General features: G+C 41.2%; 1 protein-coding gene across 1 annotated transcript in view; it reads left to right on the top strand.

The window, feature by feature from the left end:
• The window catches only part of ANXA4 (annexin A4), a 58,153-nt gene that overhangs the window by 22,641 nt on the left and 12,378 nt on the right, over positions 1–23,134 (top strand). The window contains exons 2-9 of the mRNA XM_049785090.1: positions 3,310–3,364; positions 6,179–6,266; positions 9,725–9,819; positions 13,866–13,979; positions 15,784–15,874; positions 16,527–16,606; positions 19,694–19,750; positions 22,202–22,295. Coding sequence (XP_049641047.1) covers positions 3,356–3,364; positions 6,179–6,266; positions 9,725–9,819; positions 13,866–13,979; positions 15,784–15,874; positions 16,527–16,606; positions 19,694–19,750; positions 22,202–22,295 — 628 coding nt within the window. The 5' untranslated portion in view covers positions 3,310–3,355. The remainder of the gene's footprint in view (positions 1–3,309; positions 3,365–6,178; positions 6,267–9,724; positions 9,820–13,865; positions 13,980–15,783; positions 15,875–16,526; positions 16,607–19,693; positions 19,751–22,201; positions 22,296–23,134) is intronic.

The raw sequence follows: 23,134 nt of genomic DNA, 5'->3' as shown, positions 1-23,134 counted from the left end.
AGGGCTCTTGCCTTGCATGCAGCCAATCCTGGCTCAATGCCCAGCACCTCCTATAGTCCCCTGAGCACCTGCCTCCAAAAGTGATCCCTGAACACAGAGCCAGGTATAAGCTCTGTGCACATTCAAGTATGGCCCAGAAACAAAAACAACAAAATAAAAAAAGGAACACCTGCATTTGTCAGAATCATGTTCATGAAAACATTTACAATGCTAGTATTATAAACCACAGAATTTCAATTAATTAAATATAAAAAAGAAGATGCTATCGCCAGCATCCCAGATGGCCCTGAGCCCACCAGAAGTGATCCCTGAGCACAGAACCAGGAGTAAGCCCTGAACAATGACAAGTGTGGGCCATAAAACAAAACAGGAAACTTCTACAGCAGGGGCCAGAAAGATGGTATAAGTGGGTTGGGCCCTTGCCTTGCACAGGGGGGGAATCTGGGTTCAGTCTCCAATCCCACACACAGTCAGTTGTGACCCAAAGACAAAGACAGAAGAAGCAGTGATAGCTGCAAAAGCAACTTGGGCTGGAGGAGGTTGGATGGGAGGAATGTCAGGGACTGCGGGGCAGAGGAGAAAATCTATGCAGTTCCTTTCTCTCCTTTCTGCTCACTTCATCTCTGCCAAGAGTTAGTTATTTGATGTTATTAGGTGCCAGACAGTGCTATCAGCATTTGCAGCATTGCCTGATATCTAATCAGAGATTCAAGAGGTACTGTTTTCTGAATTTGTTCCATATCTGTTTAGAAACTTGTTCCAGATTAGTAAATAATACATATTCAATAGCTGTCTCTGCATAAATGGATTTATGCTGTGTGCAGTCCAAGTCTCAAAATAAATTGCCTTACTAAAAGTACTCTGTGTTCAATGATGATACATTTCTTCCCTCCAGTAAAATATTTCTAGGTTGTTGAGTAATAATGCTCAGAATTTCCAGAAGGCTTTGCCCAAGGAGTCTTTCTGCTTCTTTTCTTTCTTTTCTTTTCTTTTTTTTTTTTTTTTTTTTTTTTTGGTTTTTGGTTTTTGGGTCACACCCGGCACCACTCAGGGCTCACTCTGGGCTCTACACTCAAAAATCGCTCCTGGCAGGCTCAGGGGACCATATGGGTTGCCGGGATTCAAACCACCGTCCTGCATGCAAGGCAAATGGCCTACCTCTATGCTATCACTTCGGCCCCTCTTTCTGCTTCTTGATGGAGTCAAAGGACTAGCTGTGTCCCTCTTAAAGCTGATAATGTCATGTAGGCTTTGGGGGAGGTTTCACCTCACTCATCATTTGTTTTAAACCTCCTGGAAGCAAAGCTCCTAAATGCTCTGCCTGCCAGCTGCCAACCAATTGGTAGCAATTCCAAGCAGCTCTTAGATGAGTTATACTTAATGAGGGATGTGGGTACATTTGAGTAACTCACAGCATGTGAAACAGGGCTTCTGGATGAAAGAGCTGCTGGGACCCATGAGAGACTTCAGTAGTCCTTGCCATCGCTTTCCCAGCACTTTCTGGAAAGATGAGAAAGAACAACGTTCTTGTCCATCTGCAGCCAGACCCTCTCTCACCTTATCTTATATCACTCAGCTCGTTTTTCTCAATACTTGTGTTCATTCCTCATACAGTATATTCTTTCTAGCCCCAGGACCTTTGCACTGACAACCTCTCTGCCTGAAGAAGTTCTTTTCCAGAACTTGGAAGAATGGGTCCTTCTCATTCCTGTCTCAGCACTTATGACCCCATCTTCACAGCAGCTCCTCTCTCGATAACTTATTCCTTCTTCCTTCATACCAAGTGATAAATATTGTCTTCTCTGGAGATCTACCATCTTAGCCACATTACTTGGTTAAACTCAAGGTTAAATAACTGAGAGCTGGAGTAATAATACAGTAGGTAGGGCACTTGCCTTGCATGTAGCCTACTGGGGCTCAATCCCTAGCATCTCATAATGTCTTCTTTTTTTTTTTTTTTTTTTGGTTTTTGGGCCACACCCGTTTGAAGCTCAGGGGTTACTCCTGGCTATGTGCTCAGAAATCGCCCCTGGCTTGGGGGACCATATGGGACACCGGGGGATCGAACCGCGGTCTGTCCTACGCTAGCGCTTGCAAGGCAGACACCTTACCTCTAGCGCCACCTTCCTGGCCCTCATAATGTCTTCTAAGCACAGCCAGGAGTGATTCCTGAGTGCAGAGACCCTGAGCATTCCCAGGTATGACCCCAAAACAAAAAACAAACAAAACAAAAAAAGTAAATGTCTCAAGGAGAAACAAAATGCCTGTGACTGCATCAGTAAGTCTTAGAAACCCTGAAATTTCAGTTTCATATAATTTTCACATCACATCCTCCCCATCTTTTTCATTATCTTCCCTGTCTGTTAGGCTGTATCTTGAAGGGAACCACCATGAAGTTCATTGATAATGGCAATGAGAAACGAGTCCAGTGCTAATAGGGCCACTGACCTGTCTTTGCACCCATTTACACACACACATTTACACACATTCAGAGAGGAGGCTGACTTGCCAGGCGTTTCTTGGTACACTTGGATTATTTTCTTCAGTGAGACCCCTCTCCACTAATGCATATTCTGTTCAGAAAAATGGCTAAGTGGCCAAAGACAGATGCATATAGAAAGAAGAGGTAAAGTCATGTGATTCAGTGCAACATGAATAGAACTGAATACGGAGAAAATTATGTTAAGTGAAATAAGTCAGAAGAAAAAGAATATTGGAAAAACTCACATCTGTGATACAAAAAGTGTGACCAAATAAAAGACAGGGGAAACAATATTGAATAACTTCCAACCCTTTCCCTTGGATTGCTAAACTGATTACCAACCAGTGGAGGGCTGCTGTTGGGGTGATTATAACCAGTCTACAGGAGACGTTTGGAGTGACAGATTGTCGTGGGCACTTTAGTGGTGGTGGATGTCGTCCTTTTATCCGTGTACTTTGCACTAATGTAACCATCTTAGTTAAACTATAATAAAATTAAAAGGTTTCTGGGTTTGGCTCCAGTACAGAGATAATGTTGTAACCTTAACCAAAGAATAGGAATCATTTCTGTAATGTAAATTGTGTTCCCGAATAAATAAGTGATAGGAAAGTATTTTGCTGGCTTAATAAACTGAGCTGTTCGAATGGCTTCTCTTTAATTATTAGCCTTGCTTTTGTATATCTATGGCTAATCAATAGCTGACCTTTTGAGGAAACTGAGTGTCACTTCCCTATGGCTTAACTTCATGCTCCCTGCAGGTTATCTCCATGAACAATTCTAATAACATTTTACTCATCACAGTCATTTCCTCTCTGCTTTTATCACAGAGGAACTTCTGCTCCAGTGACTGAACTTTGATCTGAAAATAAAGTCATGGCCATGGTAAGTGGGGGACCTCGCTCTCTGTGCCAGCCACAGACAGGTACCAGGTGTAGACTTAAGATTATTGTTTCATTGAAAGGCTTTTTATGCCACACAAGAGAAGAGTTTCAAAGAAAGGCAGTTTGATTTCTTCCTGGTGTGCTGATTACCTTGACCCCAAAAGTTAATTCAGAGAGTGAATCCTTTGAATTCTTCTAATGACCTGAGATATGGAAATAATTTATTGCTTTTCTCTCTGTAGGAACATTGCACATTTAGGTCAATAAAAAGGAAAACCCTCAAAATCTCACAGATTCTTCTCCCAGTGATTGCTGTCCCTGTTCTGATGAAACCCCATCCTCCCAGATTCATAAAGAAAAAGGGTTCTTAGCCATATAGACTTGTCATCTACCCTCTGCTTTGGGTTGTGACTGGACTCCTCAGAGCATGGTTATTTGATCTTTGAGTCGGGCAGGGAAACTGATCCCTTCAAGAGTTTTTTTTTTTTTTTTCCTTCTTCTTCAAGTTATGAGCTATCTTGGAAACTGAGCCTCTTAGCTGCAAACCCAGCTCTCCCCGAGGCCAACCATCTGCTCTGCCTCTCTTACCCAAGGGAGGTTTCTGAATAGGCAGGTGGTTTTGATCCCTGATTTTCTGGGAAGAAACTATACAAATAGAATCCTATACCCGAAAGGAACTAGATTCAGTTCCAGATGCCTTTTGAAAGAAGGTATGTAATCTATCCCAAATGAATAATGACCTGCTCTTCACTAATTTAATCTTCATAAGTTCATTAATTTATTCATCCACCAGGACCTCCTATCTGTAGGTGAAGCAAGTGATATATTAATGAGCTACATTTTGCCTGCTTTTAGATTAGAGAGAGAAGATTGAAAAACCAATGTAAGAAAGATATATTTTAAACATCAATTTTAAGTTAATAAGGAGGGGCCAAAGAGAAATTACAGCAGATAAGGCACTTGCCTGGCATGTGACAAACTTGGGCTTAATCCTTAGCACCTCATATGGTCCCCTGAGCATGCCAGGAGTGGCACAGAGCCTGAGTACAGAGCCAGTAGTAAACCCAGAGTACAGCTGGGTGTGACCCAAAAATCAAACCAAAAAATAAAAGGAAGTATAATTTACATGTAGAGAAATGTACAGCTCTTAAGATTAGATAAATTGGACATAGATGTGTCTCTATGTGTCATGTAACTTATTCCCCTATCAAGACAAAGCATATCACTATGCTTCCAGAGATGTGCCACTGTTCTACTTGTATTCATCCTAGGTTAGTTTCGTCTGTTCTAGAATATTCTAAGAATGAAATCTAGAGTCTATACTTTAAACTTTTTTTGCAAGTTATCTGTGTTACTGTTAAGTTTCAGCAGTTGTTCCCCCACTCCTTTATTTTGCTATTAATTTACTTTATTTAAAGACGATGTATCACATAGTTGATCATAATACATTTGTTTCCAGATAAATAAGAGCAACTTTATTTTTAACAAAGAATAGACAAGAAAAAAGGAAAATGGAAAAGAAGAGAAAAGAAAGAAGCATCTTCTACTCTTTTATTATCTCTGACTAGAATCTATTACATTGCATGTCAGTGTTTTTACATTTAGCAGCTTCATTATTATTATTTTTAAAGACCAAGGATATTTCATCCATTGTGAATTAACACCTATTCTTTTTGTTTGTTTGTTTGTTTGTTTTGTTTTTGTTTTTGGGTCACACCAGGCAGCGCTCAGGGGTTACTCCTGGCTCTGTGCTCAGAAATCGCTTCTGGCAGGTTCAGGGTACCATATGGGATGCCGGGATTCGAACCACTGCCCTTCCACATGCAAGGCAAACGCCTTACCTCCATGCTATCTCTACAGCCAAAACCCATTCTTAGCTCTTGTTTCTGTCCGCTCTCTTCCTCCTGTTCCCTTTGTTTGTGGCTACACAAAGCCCTCCTTGGATGGGATCCTTGCCTTCCCATCACTGGTAATGGGGCATCATGCCCTGGAATGTAATCAATACAGACACTTTAGGGCTCACCGGAACACATTTTTTAAGCTTATCTTTTCCTGGAAAAAAAACCTTGCTAAGAATGCTTATTGACAAGCTGAGACATTCTTGCAAATCCCTCTATTGATCACTTTGTCAGATATTAACCTTAATCCTACAAGTGTCCTTCAGCAATGCAGTCATTTTTAAAGTTTTAAAGTCAGATACAGTGTTTGAATATCAGTTGACACTATTTTTTTTTTTAATAACAAAATTCCAGAAGCACCAAGTGAAGCATCAAATTCAGGAAACTTTCTCATGGTGAAATTCTCATGAGAATTTTGACAGCAAATAACCAATGTACTTATGACTACTGACTCATAATAGAAGGCAAGATGTAAATGCCTGTACATATTTCTTTTTTGGGGGGGGCACACCCGTTTGATGCTCAGGGGTTACTCCTGGCTAAGCACTCAGAAATTGCCCCTGGCTTGGGGGGACCATATGGGATGCTGGGGAATCGAACGGCGGTCCTTCCTTGGCTAGCGCTCGCAAGGCAGACACCTTACCTTTAGCGCCACCTCTCCAGCCCCAACCTGTAATTATTTCTTAGGTGCCTACTCTAGGACAGGACATTCCTCCTGAGCCAGACCCCTCCTCACCTCCTGGCACTGAGGGAAGCTATTGGTTGACTGTCTGCGGCCTACTTCTTGCCTTCACCTAGGGCAGGAGCTCAATGGTAGAAGAACCCAAACTCTCCTAGAACACATTTGCCCCAGGGAATGTGCAGTGAATGTGTGCTGGAGAGAAGCCCCTTTAGTGACCGTTTGTCTCTGTGCCCAGGCAACCAAAGGGGGAACTATCAAAGCTGCACCAGGATTTAACGCGGTTGAAGATGCACAGAACCTGAGGAAGGCCATGAAAGGGCTGGGTGAGTGTCTGCTGTAGGGCTGTCATGCATTTTGCTCTTGCTCATGGTTGTCATCAGTGGGCCCCATTGGAAGAAAATGCAGTGGGAGGGCTTGAGAAGGAGGCTTGATGGTAGAGCTGTGCCTTTTATATGTGAATGCTGGATTCGATTCCTACTACCACATGGTTCCTTGAGCCCTGATCTAAGAATTGCCTCAAGCACCACCAAATGTGGCCCCCAAATAAAAACAAAGTGAGAAGATAACATGGCCAGAACAAGTTGGCTTCTCAAAACAAAGCAAATGGGAGGGCATTTATTACTTATTACACTAAAGAATTTTATAGTTAATGCTCACCTTTTGTTTTCTAGCAAGTGCTAGTGTGTGTGTGTGTGTGTGTGTGTGTGTGTGTGTGTGTGTGTGAGAGAGAGAGAGAGAGAGAGAGAGAGAGAGAGACAGACAGAGACAGAGACAGTGACAGAGACAGAGGAGAGAGACAGAGAATCTGAGTGTACATGCATTATGCTTGTGTTTTTGTACAGGTTTTCTGAAGAACTTTCCCAACTGTTACCTCAGTGGATATATACCCCCCACCCAGTGACTAATAGGTGATATTCATTGCCAGGCTTATTTTTTGGCCCCCTTAATGGATGTGAAATGGAGACCCCAAGATTTTAAGACAATAGTGTAAGGCTCTGAGTTAGCGAGCCTGAACCCTGAGTCACCCTTGGCTGGGTTAGCCTCATACTTGGCCCTGCCAGCTGTGTCCCTATTCCTTCCTGGGGTCCCTCCCTGAATTTAGTGGAGCATTGGGGTGAGGGAGACTCAGTACTCCTCCAGATACTTTTGAGTTCAGCTTTGAATTTGTTTTGTATTGTTTTGTGGTGTGTGTGTGGGGGCACACTTGACATGCAATCTCAGGGCTTACTTTTGACTACTCATAGGAATCACTCCTGGTGGGACTTGGGACTATGTGGGGTGCTGTGAATTGAACTACATGCCACAGCATGTTGCTTACATGCTATGCTATATCTCCCGCCCTCGTTAAAAATTATTTTTGTGTTGAGGCCACACTGGTGGTGCTCAGGACTTCTTGACTCTGTACTCCAAGATCAGTCTTGGTGGTATTCAGGAGACAGATGAGGTGCCAGAGATTAAATTTGAGTCAGTTATATTCTTGGCAAGGGCCTTGAATGCTAGACTATCTCTATGGGTCCTGTTTTTTGTTATTGTTGTTGTTGTTGTTTTGGTGGAAATCACCCAGATATTCAACAACAGATGAGTGAATAAAGAAGTTGTAGCATGTGTGTATGCACACAATGAATTAGTATATACTATAAGAAAATAAACTTGTTTTTGTGGTGCCAGGGACAATCTTAAGACTGTTCCTGAGCATATGCAAGGCAAATGCTCTATCAGCAAACCACATTTCTGACTCTCAAGACAAGCCGAAATCTTATCAAAGTTACCACTTGGATAGAACTAGAGGATATCATGTTAAGAGAAATCAGAAGAACAAATACCAGTGATCTCTTTGTGGTATAGAGAGCAATAAAACAAGGTAATGGACAATACTGAATGACATTAAGCCCTTGGCCTTGGATTACAAAACTGAAATTACCAAAAAAGTGGGGGAAAGTTGGGAGCAAGAAGAGGTGAACATAAGCAACATAAGAGCAGTGGAAGAGAATCCCAGGCTCTTTAGTGGTGGTGAGATGCAGTAACTTTTTACTGTACATAAATATTTTTATACATAAATATTAATTTGTACCTAAATATTAACAATATTGTAACCATGTTACCTAAAACTATAATAATAAAAATAAAATAAATATTATTTCTCATATGTCACTAAGCCATGTAAAAATTAAAAATTAAAGTTCTATAGATTCCTCCTTTTACCTTTTTCTGGATCTCTAATTGAAAAGTATAACTTTGGTGAGTCTATAGTTCTTTCATTTCCCCCTGAAATGTTTTTTGTTTTATTTTTGTTTCTGGGCTATAGCTGGTGATTCTCAGGGCTTACTCCTGGTTTTATGCTCGGGGATCACTCTTGATAAGTTAAGGCTTAGGGGACCATATAGGATACCAGGGATCAAATCTGGGTTGGTCACATGCAAGATTAACGTTCTGCCCCTATGTTATCTCTTCAGTTCCTTCCCTGAAATATTTGAGTCAAATTTCTTCTGGTAACCCACTGTTGTTCTCCATATATATAATCAGTGGAGAAGCAAGAAACTTACCAAACATATACAAACATCCAATTGTTTCTAAGATGAGGGGCCAGTTTGTAAAGTCAGAATAAATTTTCCCTGTAAAAGTTGCTACAAGAAACAAGCAAGCAAAGGTTGGGATATTTCTAATTTTTAATTCAAATGATAAAGTTTTGGTGGGATTTTTCACTCGAGGGAATTTGTCATAAAAATAGAACCACTGAAATTTAAAAGAAATGATAGCTTGCTTATGAAAACCACAGTTATAGATTTTGAAATGCAATGAAAGTTCAATTTAAACCCTATAATGTGCCAAATCAGTGAATTAAAAATGGATTTGAATTATTTCAAAACCAAGAAGAAATGATAGAAAAATAAAAAGAGAACAGGTAAGGACATGGTAAATTTATACTGGAGTTCTAAAAGATAATAAACATTTTAGAGGAGGGTAAAAAGCCATAAATGCATGCCAACATTTATTGACTATTTAGTAAGTACTGGGCATTGGGCTAAGTGACTCACTGAATTTCTTTTCTGTCTGTGTATTTTGTCTGTTTTTGTTGTTGTTGTTGTTGTTGTTGTTTGATTTGGGGTCACACCTGGCAGTGCTCAGGGCTTCCTCCTGACTCTGCTTAGAGATTCCTTCTGGTTGAGCTCAAAGGATCATATGTGGTACCAGGAATCAAATTCAAGTTGTATTCAATATGTATCTGCTGTGTTATCTCCCCAATTTCTCAACTGTTTTATTTCACACTGGCAGTGAGTTGTAGCCACTTAATCACGTTTTTAGAAAAAGAAATGAATGCTCGGGCCTGGAGAGATAGCACAGAGGTATTTGCCTTGCAAGCAGCTGATCCAGGACCTAAGGTGGTTGGTTCGAATCCCGGTGTCCCATATGGTCCCCCGTGCCTGCCAGGAGCTATTTCTGAGCAGACAGCCAGGAGTAACCCCTGAGCACCGCCGGGTGTGGCCCAAAAACCAAAAACCAAAAAAAAAAAAAAAAAAAAAAGGAAAGGAAATGAATGCTCAGAAAAGTCAATTCTTTCATTAAGTGGGACACACGTTATTAAAAGAGAGGCTGAGACTCAAATCTAGTGTTTGTTCCCATCCAAAACAAACAAACAAACAAACAAAAAAGGCAACTTTTCTACACCAGGGTCTCTCTCCTTAGAAAATTTTCTGTGTGTTTTGGTGACTCTATTGCTACAGATGAACATGTTTTATCATTCCTCTCTCATTCCACACCCATCATCTCTGCTCCATCCCAGGCACCGATGAAGATGCCATTATTGCCATTCTCGCCCACCGCAGCACTGCCCAGCGCCAGGAGATCAGAACGGCCTACAAGACCAACGTCGGCAGGGTAGGTACTCTGGTTCTGTGTAATGACTGAACCCACTGCTGCTAGACCTGCCAGGGAAGTGGAACCCTGTTCCTATCTAGACTCCCAAAATGGCCTTGTGTTTTTAAAAGGTGTTCTTGAAAAGAAGTTTCGTGTTAGGTTTCAGATAGTTCTTGACTCACAGAACTCAAGGCTAAGCTTGGTTACTTCCTATTCTCATTTAATAGGAACTTGATTGGACTCAATCCAGCAGGACAGAGCAGCCAGACTTGTTTCCCTGAGACTGAACAAGCTTCTCTTAAGGTCACTGTGACCCTCCCAAATAGTGACCCTCCCAAATGGCTGAAATATTTAAATCCATTTGTTCTAAGCAAGCTCTCCTGCAATCTAGGGTCTATTTTTTTTCCAACCACTGAAGTCTGTTTGCAACATGTATTCATTTTTAGAAGGGTTCTCAACAGAGATACATGAGGGACTCACCCTCAAATTTTAAAATGGAGCATTATAAATCATTTGTGTGTCTTTAAATCAGTAACTTAAGCCTCCAGAGTTGGTTGTCCTACCGTGCTTTCCCTTGCCATTTTCACCCCACACTTAGTTTTCTCATTAGTAATTTACATATCCAAGTTGGTCTGCCCAGTCCTTCCCCATCACTGAAGACTTCTATGGGTGATTATAAAGAATCTTTATATTGAGAAAACCTTGCCTCACGGTGTCTTTAGGTCTGAGGGTGCAATAATTTTATTATAACCATTTCTGATCTTGAAATAATGGAGAGCTGGTCAGATTGCAGCTGCTTTTCTTTCTTTTTACCTCAGGATGAGGGCCAAGGGGCAAACCTGGTGACGCTCAGGGGCTACTTCCAGCTCTGTGCCTAAAGTGAGGATTATTTCTGGCAGTGGTCAAGAACCCATTGTGCCAGTGAATGAATCCTGCCTCTCATGTGCAAAACTGCACACTGGACCCTGCAGCTGTTTCTCCCCCACCCTTTTTCTTTTAAATTTTGGTTTTGTTTTGGGTCACACCCAAAGAGAGGCTTGGTTCATTTTTTTTCTTTTTCTGGGGGGTGGGGTGGTATTTGGTGTTTGGACAGTGTCCAAGGATTACTCCTCTTCTGACTCTGTGCTCAGAAATTACTCAGTAATTACTCCTGGCAGACTCAGAGAGTGGGGAGCATATGGAATATTAGGATCAAACCCGGGTTAGCCGCATGCAAGACAAACACCCTAACCACTGTGTTTGCCTCTTCAGCCCCGGTTTGGGCATTTCTTCTTAGACTGCCTTAAAGCGAGTTCAGCATTTCCCTGGGGGCCTCTGTATGGAAGCCTTGGCTGGGAATCCTAGTAATTAATACAAGTCTTTTGTTCAGATTTTTTTAGAGTATCCCCATGGCATTGAAATTTTTTCCATCTCTAAAGAAACTTAATGAGCACAAAGGCAAATTTGCCATGTGAACTTGCAATCTAAAGGGTATTGCCACACATAGTAGGTTTTCATACAGTAAGTTTGAAAGCTAAGCTAATGTGAAGGCAGCTTGCTCACAGTGACCCACATTAACATACTTGCTGAGTACTAATTCATGTGTTGTTCATTTATTCAATATCAATTGATTTAATATTGAAATATGCACATACTGTGTTACAGTGCAGTCTTGATTTAATATTGAAATATGCACATACTGTGTTACAGTGCAGTCTTGTAGAAGCAGGTTTGTGAGCATCAGAAATTGAAACTTGAATAGCACCTCAACTGTTAGTTGTTGGTTAAGCTTAAGCAACTCCTTAAATTCTCTGAATTGTTCTAGGAGAAAATGTGAATAAGTGTCTTTAGAACTTGATCCTTTGTCCAAATAATCTGCATTACTTGTCAGGAACTGAACCCTACGAAATCATAAATGATCACAAAGATACCAGTAAATGCTTTTTTTGTCTAGTGCAAAACAAAGGAACTAGTTACAGATACTGTATTATATCTACAATATAGAAATTTTAGCAACTTAAAGTGTCATAGATTATATGCATTCGGAACTATATTTAAGGTATATTGTTAAGTTAGCAAATACGGGCCGGAGAGATAGCATGGAGGTAAGGTGTTTGCCTTGCATGCAGAAGGATGGTGGTTTGAATCCCGGCATCCCATATGGTCCCCCAAGCCTGCCAGGAGCGATTTCTGAGCATAGAGCCAGGAGTAACCCCTGAGTGCGACTGGGTGTGACCCAAAAACCAAAAAAAATAAAAACAAACAAACAAACAAAAAAGTTAGCAAGTACTTTGAAATTAGTTTCTTCATGCTTTTTGATTTCAAGATCCTTTATACTCTTAAATTATTGAGGACTTTGTAGGGGGCGGGTTATAAAATATTTTGATAGTCACCATATTGCCATAACAACATTTCTAAATTCCTATTTGTTAATTTATTTTATAAACAATAAACTAGGGCAGGTAACATCTGGTCCAAGAGCCCTATAAGGTCCACAAAATTATGTAGTCTCTGGTCCATGATTTGACAGACATAAATGCATCTTAGTCCATCTACCTTTATTATATGGCACAGAAATTATGTTAAAAATATCCATATGGGGGCCAGAGCGGTGACAGAGGTGGTAGGACATTTGCCTTGCACACACTAACCTAAGACAGACCACAATTCTATTCCCAGCGTCCCATATGGTCCCCAAGCCAGGAGCAATTTCTGAGCACATAGCCAGGAGTAACCCCTGAGCATCCCTGGGTGTGGCCCCAAAACAAAACTAAACAAATATATATATGGCCTTGACAGGAAAAAAGTTCCCCACCTTTTTAGTACATCACGCATTTATATAAATAATATTTTAATTTTAAATAATTCATATCTAAAGCCTTGTGATTTACAAAGTTATTCATACTTAAGTTTTAGGCATACAATATTCCAGCACCAATTCCGCCACCTGTGTTTAATAAAAAAAAAATAGTTAAGGGCCCGAGAGATAGCATGGAGGTAGGGCATTTGCCCTGCATGCAGGAGGACAGTGGTTAGACCCAGCATTCCATATGGTCTCCCGAGCCTGACAGGAGCAATTTCTGAGCCTAGAGCCAGGAGTAACCCCTGAGCGCTGCCGGCTAAATATTCTCAAAAAAAAAAAAACAAAAAACGAAAAACCATAAGACACGATTGATGGGTTTTTTTTTTTTTTTTTTTTTTTTTTGGCCACACCTGGCAATGCTCAGGGGTTACTCCTGGCTGTCTGCTCAGAAATAGCTCCTGGCAGGCACAGGGGACCATATGGGACACCGGGATTCGAATCAACCACCTTTGGTCCTGGATTGGCTGCTTGCAAGGCAAACGCCACTGTGCTATCTCTCCGGGCCCACGATTGATGTTTTACATTTTTCAAATCTCTAACATTTTTTTAATGGAAGACAGCTGGATTGTCATGTCTGCTTCTGCTTTGGTTTGTGTGATAATGTGGTTTGGATTGAAGTATATAAGGAAAACTTGGTCTCCTTCAGATATATAGTTGGTAAAAGAAGGAGTTTTGAGGGGAGGCACAGGAGAGAAAGTACTCAGGTTAAAGTTTATGCTTACATGCATCTTATTCCCAGTTCAATCCCAAATTCTAGATGGTCCCCTGAGCACTGCACATTATGGCCCTGGAGGACGCCAACCCTGCTAGAGTAAGGTCTGAGTAAAGCCTGAACAGCACCATTTTGTTGGGCCTGTGCACAGAACTGCCAGCTTGATTGAGTCTCTCAGGGAAGGGCTCCCCAGGTTTTTGGCAGTGTGCTGGGCATCGAATCAGGGTTAGCTGCATGCATGGCAAGTGCCTTATCTATAGTATCTGTCCAGCCCCTGAGAGGATTATTTTTAACAGCCATTTAACAGAATTGTAGCCATGTCAATAGCCTTTGGAAGCTCCACCAAGAGAATGTCAGAGTAAAGACAAAGTAATGCCTAAGTGTTGTCATGAAGAGAATTTTCACTGTGAAGTCCCTCTGTCCCCCATAGGCCCTCAAAAACTCCAGGCACTCAACACTGTGGGTTTAGCTAGTTTAAGTCACTGTGGCCATTCAGCTGCTCTCCCTTTGCAGGACCTGATGGATGACTTGAAGTCTGAACTGAGTGGCAACTTCGAGCAGGTGATCCTGGGCATGATGACCCCCACTGTGCTGTACGATGTGCAGGAGCTGCGCAAGGCCATGAAGGTGGGGCTCCCCCAGCCAACTGTGATTCTCAGTGCTGTTCTGTGGACTCTGACAGGCTTTCTCAGGACATGGGGCCTTCTGAGAGAGAGGAGAATGAGATCCAGAAAGATTCTCTTTCTTTGAGGACAACTTGAAAACAAGACCTAGCATTATAGCTACTGCTGTTGAAAAGTTGTTTTCCCAAAACCTATGAAAGCATTTGCTTATTTGTGACATCAGAGGGAGCGAGTAATGATAGTTGTGCTTTGGATCAGCTCCAGAAACTTTCTTATTGAATCAGCTGCTTCTGAGATAGGAAAGTTTGGGACAGACGCATTTCTAGAGACTCAGAATTGGCTTATAAAGGTTCTCAGCTTCCCTGATTGGTGGACAGACTGTGAACTCACTTGGGGTCTCCTGTACCAATTGTGAAATTCACATACTTTCACCATCCTCAATTATGTCAGCAGATACTGAGCCATATGAAAATGCACAGGAATTCCAGAATCACAGGTTGACATGACTGTGACTGTGGGACATGTCTATGGCTGCTGGATCTTCTAGAAGTATGGAAGATTCATCAGATAATTCTGTTCCCCCTCAAGGAAAGAGCAGGAAGTCAGGAAAAAGGAGGCCCTCAGAGGGCAGAAACTGTTCCTAACCTGGCCCAATAACCACACATAGAAACACTATCTCATGCTTGTTCTTGCTAATAATTATTGGTAAACAAGATGGGCTTTTGGGAAAGCAGCATTAACTAACAAACTTTCCCAGGGAATTCTTTTTTTAAATTTTATTTAAACACTATAGTTTACATAGTTGCTCATAATACTTTTATTGCTGCCATTCCATGTTCTAACACCAATCCACCACCAGTGTAACATTCCCTCCACCATTGTCCCCATCTCTCCCATCACCTCTAAGTCTGAACCTTTGGCAGGTATGAAATAATATACTGTATAGTGCTTGTTTACAACTAAGGGGCAATGGAATCATCAAAAAAAACTCAGCTGGGGCCAGAGAGATAGCACAGTGGTAGGGTGCTTGCCTTGCATGCAGCTGATTCGAACAGACGGTGGTTTGGATCCCGGCATCCCATATGGTCCTCCAAGCCTGCCAGGAGCAACTTCTGAGCACAGATCCAGGAATAACCCCTGAGTGCTGCTGAATGTGACCCATAAAAGCAAAAAAAAAAAAATTCAGCAAAAGAAAATTGGTGAAATATGTTATATTTCATAAATGGGTCATTAATTCATTTTCCTAAAGTTTACTAAACTATTTGTTGCTAGTTTATTCTGTGTTATTGGTTTGGTTTTGTTTGTTAACCTTAGGTGGCATATTAGCTACTTGGACATCAAATTTGGTATATTCCTACTGGGGTGTCAGTATTGAAGGATTTGGGGGTATTAAATGGCCACATATGTGGCAATACACTCCAGGAATTCCAGAATCACTGGTTGACATAACTGTGGCTGTGGGACATGTCTATGGCTGCTAGATCTTCTAGAAGTATGGAAGATTCACCAGAGAATTCTGTTCCCCTTCAAGGGAAGAAAAGGAAGTCAGGAAAAAGGGGGTCCTCAGAGGGCAGAAACTGTTCCTAACTTGGCCCAATAACCACACATATAAACAATATCTCATGCTTGTTCTTGCTAATAATTATTGTTAAACAAGTGAGAATTGGGGCAGGATAATGAAAAACAAACAAATCTTGATGCTAGAATTTAGTGGGTTGTCTTCCTCTTCTGCAGACTCCTGTTTTCCTTGGGTGTTTGGGTCTCATCTTTGTAAACTGGTTCCTAATGCCTTTTCCTCTGGGATTTAGGGAGCTGGCACAGATGAAGGCTGTCTGATTGAGATCCTAGCTTCACGCACACCTGAGGAGATCCAGCGTATTAACCAGACCTACCAGCACCGTGAGTAGCATTTTAAGAGACCCTGCTGATATTTTCTTGTCACCCAAGGAGCAAATTAGCAGCTGGTAGTCATACAGTGGTTAGACTTTGGGCATTGAAATGGGTCCTCTGCTGCAAACTCTTGCTGACGCAGGTTCCTCTTAGAGGCAGGGTGTATAGGCAATGACTATAACTTCTCAGATTTCTGAGGTGAAGACCTCAGTCTACTTAGACAACCCAACATTAGGCAATGTGTTATTTCTCAAGTGTTTTTGTTATTAAGTAGAGAATTCACAATACTTGTGGGAAAATGGCATCAATAGTTAATCTAGCATGCCTGGGAATGTCCTTAAAGGATTCTCATTGCTACTCAACCCCACCTGCAGGATACATACCTGTGCAGTCAGAACCACAGAGCAAGAACTCGAAACTCTGCCTCCTCTGCCTCATTTAAGGGTCAGGAGCACTTTTAATGACTGTCATGACAAACTTAAATCATCTTAAGCATTTGACCAGAATTTAGTTTGGGATAAACCATGAATGGGGTGAAAAATTACTCCAGATGAGTTGCTTCAGGTAATAGGCTGGTCCCAGAGAGGAGAGAATGCTTTGGAATGGTCAGTGAATTGGGCAGGATGCAGTTCTAATGTGGTGAATTCTCTTTTCTTATTAGAATATGGGCGAAACCTGGAAGATGACATTCGCTCCGACACTTCATTCATGTTCCAGCGAGTGCTGGTGTCTCTGGCTGCTGTGAGTACTTGCTTGCCCATTGGTTAGCTTTTTTGATAGGGAACAGGAGTACTATTGAAATGTTCCTCCTTAGCCCATTTTCAGCTTTTCTTTTCATCTTCCCAAATTCAACTATTCCCAGGTATTGTTCTTGGGTCTCAATTATTTCATCTGTTATCAATTACACCCAACATAGAGACTGGATTTGTGTAAGAATTGGAGCGTTGAACAGAATATTAGTTCCAACTTTCCTTGTCGTAGTGGTCCCTTCTCTAACCTAACTGCACTGACCCACTATTTGTGGCAAACTTCCTACCATGGACCCGTCCTCCTGACCCTCATCTCTATTGTCTCTGGATATTATTACCATACTATTTTTTTTTATCTCTTTTATATCCTACAAATGAGTGAAATTATTCTATGTCTATCCCTCTCCCTCTGACTCATTTCATTCAGGATAATCTCCATTGCCACCCATGTATAAGCAAATTTCATGACTTCATTTTTCCTAATCACTGCATAGTATTCCATTTGTGTAGATGTTTCATAGTTACTTTAGAGATTCATCTATTCTCGGGTACTTGGGTTGTTTCCAGATTCTAATTATTGTTTTTTTTGTTGTTGTTTTTTTGTGTGTGTGGTTTTTGGGTCACACCCAGCAGTGCTCAGGGATTATTCCTGGCTCCAGGCTCAGAAATTGCTCCTGGCAGGCACGTGGGACCATATGGGACGCCGGGATTCGAACCGATGACCTCCTGCATGAAAGGCAAACGCCTTACCTCCATGCTATCTCTCTGGCCCCAGATTCTAGTTATTGTAAATAGTGCTGTGACAAACATAGGAATGCAGAAGGCTTTTCTGCATGATGTTTTTAGGTTCCTAGGGTATATCCCTAGGAATGGAATTGCTAGATCATATGGAAGCAACATTTCTAGTTTTTTTGAGGAATATCTATATTGTTTTCCTAAAAGGCTAGACCAAACTACATTCCTACCAGCAGTGAATGAGAGTCCCTATCTTCCTGCATCTGTCCCAGAACTAGCTGTTCTTTTTCTTTGTGATGGTGCCAGTCTCTGTGGTGCAAAGTTGGAACTCATCACTCTTGACAAAAGTGGGACGCTAAAAAGGGAAAAAATGATATGCATGATACATACTTCTTCATTAACAGTAATGCAAACCACAGTGTCAAAAAAAGGAGGATAAAAGTAAGAGAGAGAAGTAAAATGTCTGCCAAGAGGCAGGCAGGGGGAGGGTGGGAGGGAAACTGGAGGCATTGATGATGGGAAATGTGGACTGGTGAAGAGTGGTATACTATATTGTATGACTTAAACTCAATCATGAAATTTTTTGTAAATATAGTGCTTAAATAAAGTAATTATTTAAAAAACACAGTTGGAGCATTGAGAAATAGAAAAATTTCTAAAAAGTCATTTCAGGGTTCTCAGAGCTGATGCTGTCTGAAGAGAATACATCAGATACCCAGATTGCTACCAAATCATATTGAAAGATGAAGGAGACATAGAAGAGATTTAAAGTAGAATGAAAGTTTAAGGAGGATTTTGGTGTTGGAACAAAGGAAAGCCTTCATGGCAGAGTGGTCCTGGAGGATCTTCAGAGGCAGAGGGTTGGGTGGGTACTTTCCAAGCAGGAAACACGGGTGCATTCAGCAGGAGGTGGAAGGGGGAACAAGAGTAGCATTTGACATCTTGCTAAAGGGCAGAGGGAGCTATTGGAGGCTTCGCAGCAATAGAATAGCATGGAGGCCAGAGCAATGGTGCAAGTGGTAGAACATTTGCCTTTCATGCACTAACCTAGGACGGACTGCAGCTCAATCCCCAGGCACCCATATGATCTCACAAGCCAGGAGCGATTTCTGAGTGCATAGACAGGAGAGATCCCTGAATGTCACCGAGTGTGGCCCAAAAAGAAAAAAAAATAGATTAGCATGACTGGCAGTACATTTTCAGACAACTACTGCCACCATGACATGTAAGATGGATTGAACTGGAGGCTGGGAGACCAGGTCGGATGTTACCTCAGTACCCCAGAAATGAAGCAGGGTAACATGTGCCAGAAAAGAGCAGATGTGCACACAGGTTGTTCCTGTGGTTCCCAGTTCCCTCATTAGCCCTCATCTCATCCCTGACACTGAACCTTACTCCTCCTTGTCTGAGTTGATTCTCTAAGACTGTCTGTCATCACCCCTACTCAGTCCTCCAAAGTCTAACCGTCAACTGGGCATCCCTTCAATCCTGCGATCTTTCGTGGCCAGGCAGTCTGTTCTGGCAACTACATCCCCATTCGACAACCAAATTGTCTCCAGTTCCCACCTGGCTCCTTCTCGGATCCTAACTTCATAGAGCCCACTTGCCTTCCTGCTTTCCTGTTTATTATTTCATTTCCTTCCAGAGCAGCTGATGGCTGAGCATTGCTTAGCCTGCAGATTACTAAACTAGGATCAGGAGAAAAATGGTCTAACCAGCCAGAGAGAGTAGCTGCTTTTGTTAACACCCCTCCCATATATCACTCCTTACCTCTAAACAGGCAAGGTTCTCATAGGCTTCTCAAAAACCAATGCTGGTGCCAGAGCCTCTTGAGGTGGGAGTCGGGGAGTAATCATCATTTCATTCTGCTTCTCCTTTGATGGCAAAAACATGCATGCAACCCTTGGGAACCCCAACTTAGCTCCTCCTCTGACTACCCATGTGACCTTCGCATAGATAGGAGTCACAGAAATAAGGCTGGAGTGGTGGCGTTAGAGGTAAGGCATCTGCCTTGCAAGCACTAGCCTAGGACAGACCGCGGTTCAATCCCCCAGCATCCCATATGGTCCCCCCAAGCCAGGAGCGATTTCTGAGTACATAGCTGGGAGTAACCCCTGAGTGTCAATGGGTGTGGCCCAAAAACAAACAAACAAACAAAAAAAGGGGAGGCTCACGGGAATAAACACAATATTCGAAGGACATCTGTTCTCTCATCATGGTCTCAGTACCATTCTCTTGACCTTCCAGTCACTATGCCCTAAGGTTGTGGACATTTTTGATTAACTGAGACACTTCTTTTTCCCCACTCCCAATCTTATGGTAATTTTCTTACTCTCTTCCTCAGGGTGGCAGAGATCAAGGAAATTTTCTGGATGATGCACTCCTCAGACAAGATGCCCAGGTGAGGATAAAGTTGGTTCCTTCTCTCTACCTGTCAGACAGACCTACTTTGAGGAAATTTTCCTCTCCCAATGTACATTCACCTCAGATTCAGTCCCTGGTATCATGTGATCTCCCCAGCACCACTGGGAGGGATTCATGAACACCAAACATGGGTTCTGTATTCCTATGGGGGATGATAGGTGTGGCCCCAAAACAACAACCACCACAAAGTATTCTGAAGATTCAGTGATACAAAATTCCATCTTATACAAAAGATTCAGAAAGTTTGAGTTGAAAGAATTGAACATTTTGGAACTCTCCATGCTAATGTGAATTTTACCTGCCTCATGGAGAGCATTTGGGAGCATGTTAGACAAATCCTTTGTAGTCCAGGTGAATACTAGATTAAGTGAAGAATTACTGAGCAATTTACTTTTAAAAAATTATGTCCACAATGAAATGTTAGTGGATTTTCCTGGTGTCAGACATGGTGTTCACTACTTTACACTTTTACTTCCCACACATTTATGAAGAAGATATTATATCTATTCTGTGGTTAGGTAACTTGTGCAAGGTCACATAGTGAATTGGACTCTTTCAAACTGGGTCCATCTTAATTTTTTTTATTAAGTCACGCAATTAAAACAAGTATTTTAGTCTCTGTGGGGAGCCTTAGCAATGATCTGGAGAAAAGTTGTTTCCAAATAAGTTTGGGTTGGGAGATCTGGTCAGAGAACCTATCACTTTTCTGGTCCTTCAAGCCTTATTGAGAGCAGGAATTTAAGAACAGCTCCAGACATGGTTATAGCTGCCTTTAGCACATGGTTATAGCTGCCTTTAGCATCAATCTCTGCTGAAGATGGGAGAGAAAAGTAATGACAGGACCCTCAGAGGGCCTTACTCCTCTCCTCTATCACTCTGCTCATAGAAATACTGCTCCTCCAGCCAGAGCAATAGCACAGCAGTAAGGCATTTGCCTTGCACGTGGTCAACACAGGACGAACCCCCAGTTCAAATACCGACATCCATATGATCCCCTGAGGCTGCCAGAAGTGACTTCTGAGCACAGAGTTAGGAGTAACTCCTGAGTGCCACCAGATGTGACCCAAAAAAAAAACAAAAAAAGAAAAAAGGAAAAGAAATACTACTCCTCTATTTCTGGAGTGTAAGAGAAATCAGGGCTGCATATTGCCTGTCTCATCCCTTGTATTCTGTGTGGACCTGTAAAGGCTGCACATGGATAGATATGACCTGCTGTTGGGTGGCTAGGTAGTGCTAGGGAGCAAACTCCGGACCTCCTACATCCTATATGCTCTACTGTTCCACAGTTCCAGTTTCCTAGAGCTCTATTTATAAGATTTTGTTTTTTGTGCCAGACCTAGAAGTGTTCAGTGCTTATACCTGATTCTGTGCTTAGGAATCACTCCTAGAAGTGCTCAGGGTACCATGTGTTGTATCCAGGGATCAAACTGGAGTTGGCTACATATAAGAAAAACTCCTGTACTGTCTCTTGGATTGAGGTTATTTAAAATAGCAACTATAAAAAAAAATAGCAACTATTCTATTAGGTCTGAGGTGCTATGAACAATTGTTAATAATAAAAATCAACTTTTTATAGTTGCCTGGTTGGTTGGTTCATAAAACAGTTACAGTTCCAAATGGTGCAGACTCTATTGTGATATTTGCTGTCTTCAGCAACTCATTGGTCACTCAAGAGAAGTATGGTGCAATAGAACATTGAAATATATCTAATATGGCCTGGAGAGATAGCACAGCGGCGTTTGCCTTGCAAGCAGCCGATCCAGGACCAAAGGTGGTTGGTTCGAATCCTGGTGTCCCATATGGTCCCCCGTGCCTGCCAGGAGCTATTTCTGAGCAGACAGCCAGGAGTAGACAGCCAGGAGTAATCCCTGAGCACCGCCAGGTGTGACCCAAAAACCAAAAAAAATAAAAATAAAAAAAAATATATATATATATATATAATATGATTGAATTGAATTTTACTTATTTATCTTATTTTTATTTACTTACTTTATTTAAATTTATTGTTTAAATAATAGATAAATTAATTAAATTATTTATATTTCAAATAGCCAGTTGAGGTTGGTGGTTACTATTTGGGACAACCCAGGACAAGGGCATTTCTTTAAGCTCTTAAGATGGAACCATGAAGCAGCCTGTCAGCAGCCTTTTTTGTATGGCCTGACTCTTATAAAGATAGTAGAGGATCCCAGGAGTCTAACGCCCAAAGAGAAATCTTCAGCAATACCACTTCTATCATTATCACCAGGAAAAAAAAAAAAAACAAGAAAAAAACAAACAAACAAACAAAAAAAACAAGCCAGCACAGCTCTTTTAAATTCTGGAGATATTTGCATATGTTCTCACGCATAAATGCACATGTTCTGCCTATATTTATGAATTTGTATACATTCATGGCATCTTTAACTTGTGCTTTGTTTGATTTTAGGAACTATATGAGGCTGGAGAGAAGAAATGGGGGACTGATGAGGTGAAATTTCTAACTGTCCTCTGTTCTCGGAATCGAAATCATCTATTGCATGGTAAGGCACTTGCTTCATCTTCCAAAGTGACTGTTTTAGAGAGTGAAACGGGATAGCCCAGAATTCATAATGAACCTTTACCCCATTTTTTTGGCACAGAGATTGATTGTTGAACTGTCTGAGAGGGCTTCTTTTGGAAATATATGATGCAGTAATGTGCATGACCACCGATTTCTGAAAGAGCAGTTGTGAATAATTAGCAAATGCATGATTTGTTATGTTGGTTTGGCATTCCTGTTTATAGGAAATCAACCTTTATTTATTCTAAAGCAGCCCCATTAAAAATCTAGTTACATCAAAAATATCAACAAGCAATAAAATAGAAATATTGGTTGACACTTACTCCCATTTAATACCCAAGTTATAAAGTGATTAGAAGTCATGTCTTTAGGGGTTATATTATAGAAGATGGAAATTAGATAATTGCAGTTTTTATGTGTAATGTTTCTAATTTGCTTCTCATAATACTCGTTTTTGTAATGGCTTTTTAACTTCCTGGAGACAAAGATACTATGCTGTTGAATATTTATGGTTGGATTTATTTTATTTCAGTAAACTGAAATAAAAGGTTAATAAGGTATTTTATCTTTCATGTATGCTCTTTAAATTTTATACTATATCCTAATTTTGTAAGCCCACAGTGCCCTTATAATTACATACAATTTACAAAAGTTGTGGAAAATTTGAGAAGAGTCAGTTTGTTAAATTGAACACATAAGGTAGTTGAAAAATACAACCCATTTGGAAATTGTCATTTTTCAGATATTTCACATTGTCAATAATTGGTTGGTTGCTGTTTTGCTGCCTTTAGAGGTGCCAATTTCTGACTCAGCTATCCA

Source organism: Suncus etruscus, chromosome 12 (genome assembly GCF_024139225.1).
Source record: "Suncus etruscus isolate mSunEtr1 chromosome 12, mSunEtr1.pri.cur, whole genome shotgun sequence".
NCBI lineage: Eukaryota > Metazoa > Chordata > Mammalia > Eulipotyphla > Soricidae > Suncus > Suncus etruscus.
The sequence above is the reverse complement of the archived record's forward strand: the minus strand, read 5'-3'. Positions and strand labels throughout refer to the sequence as shown.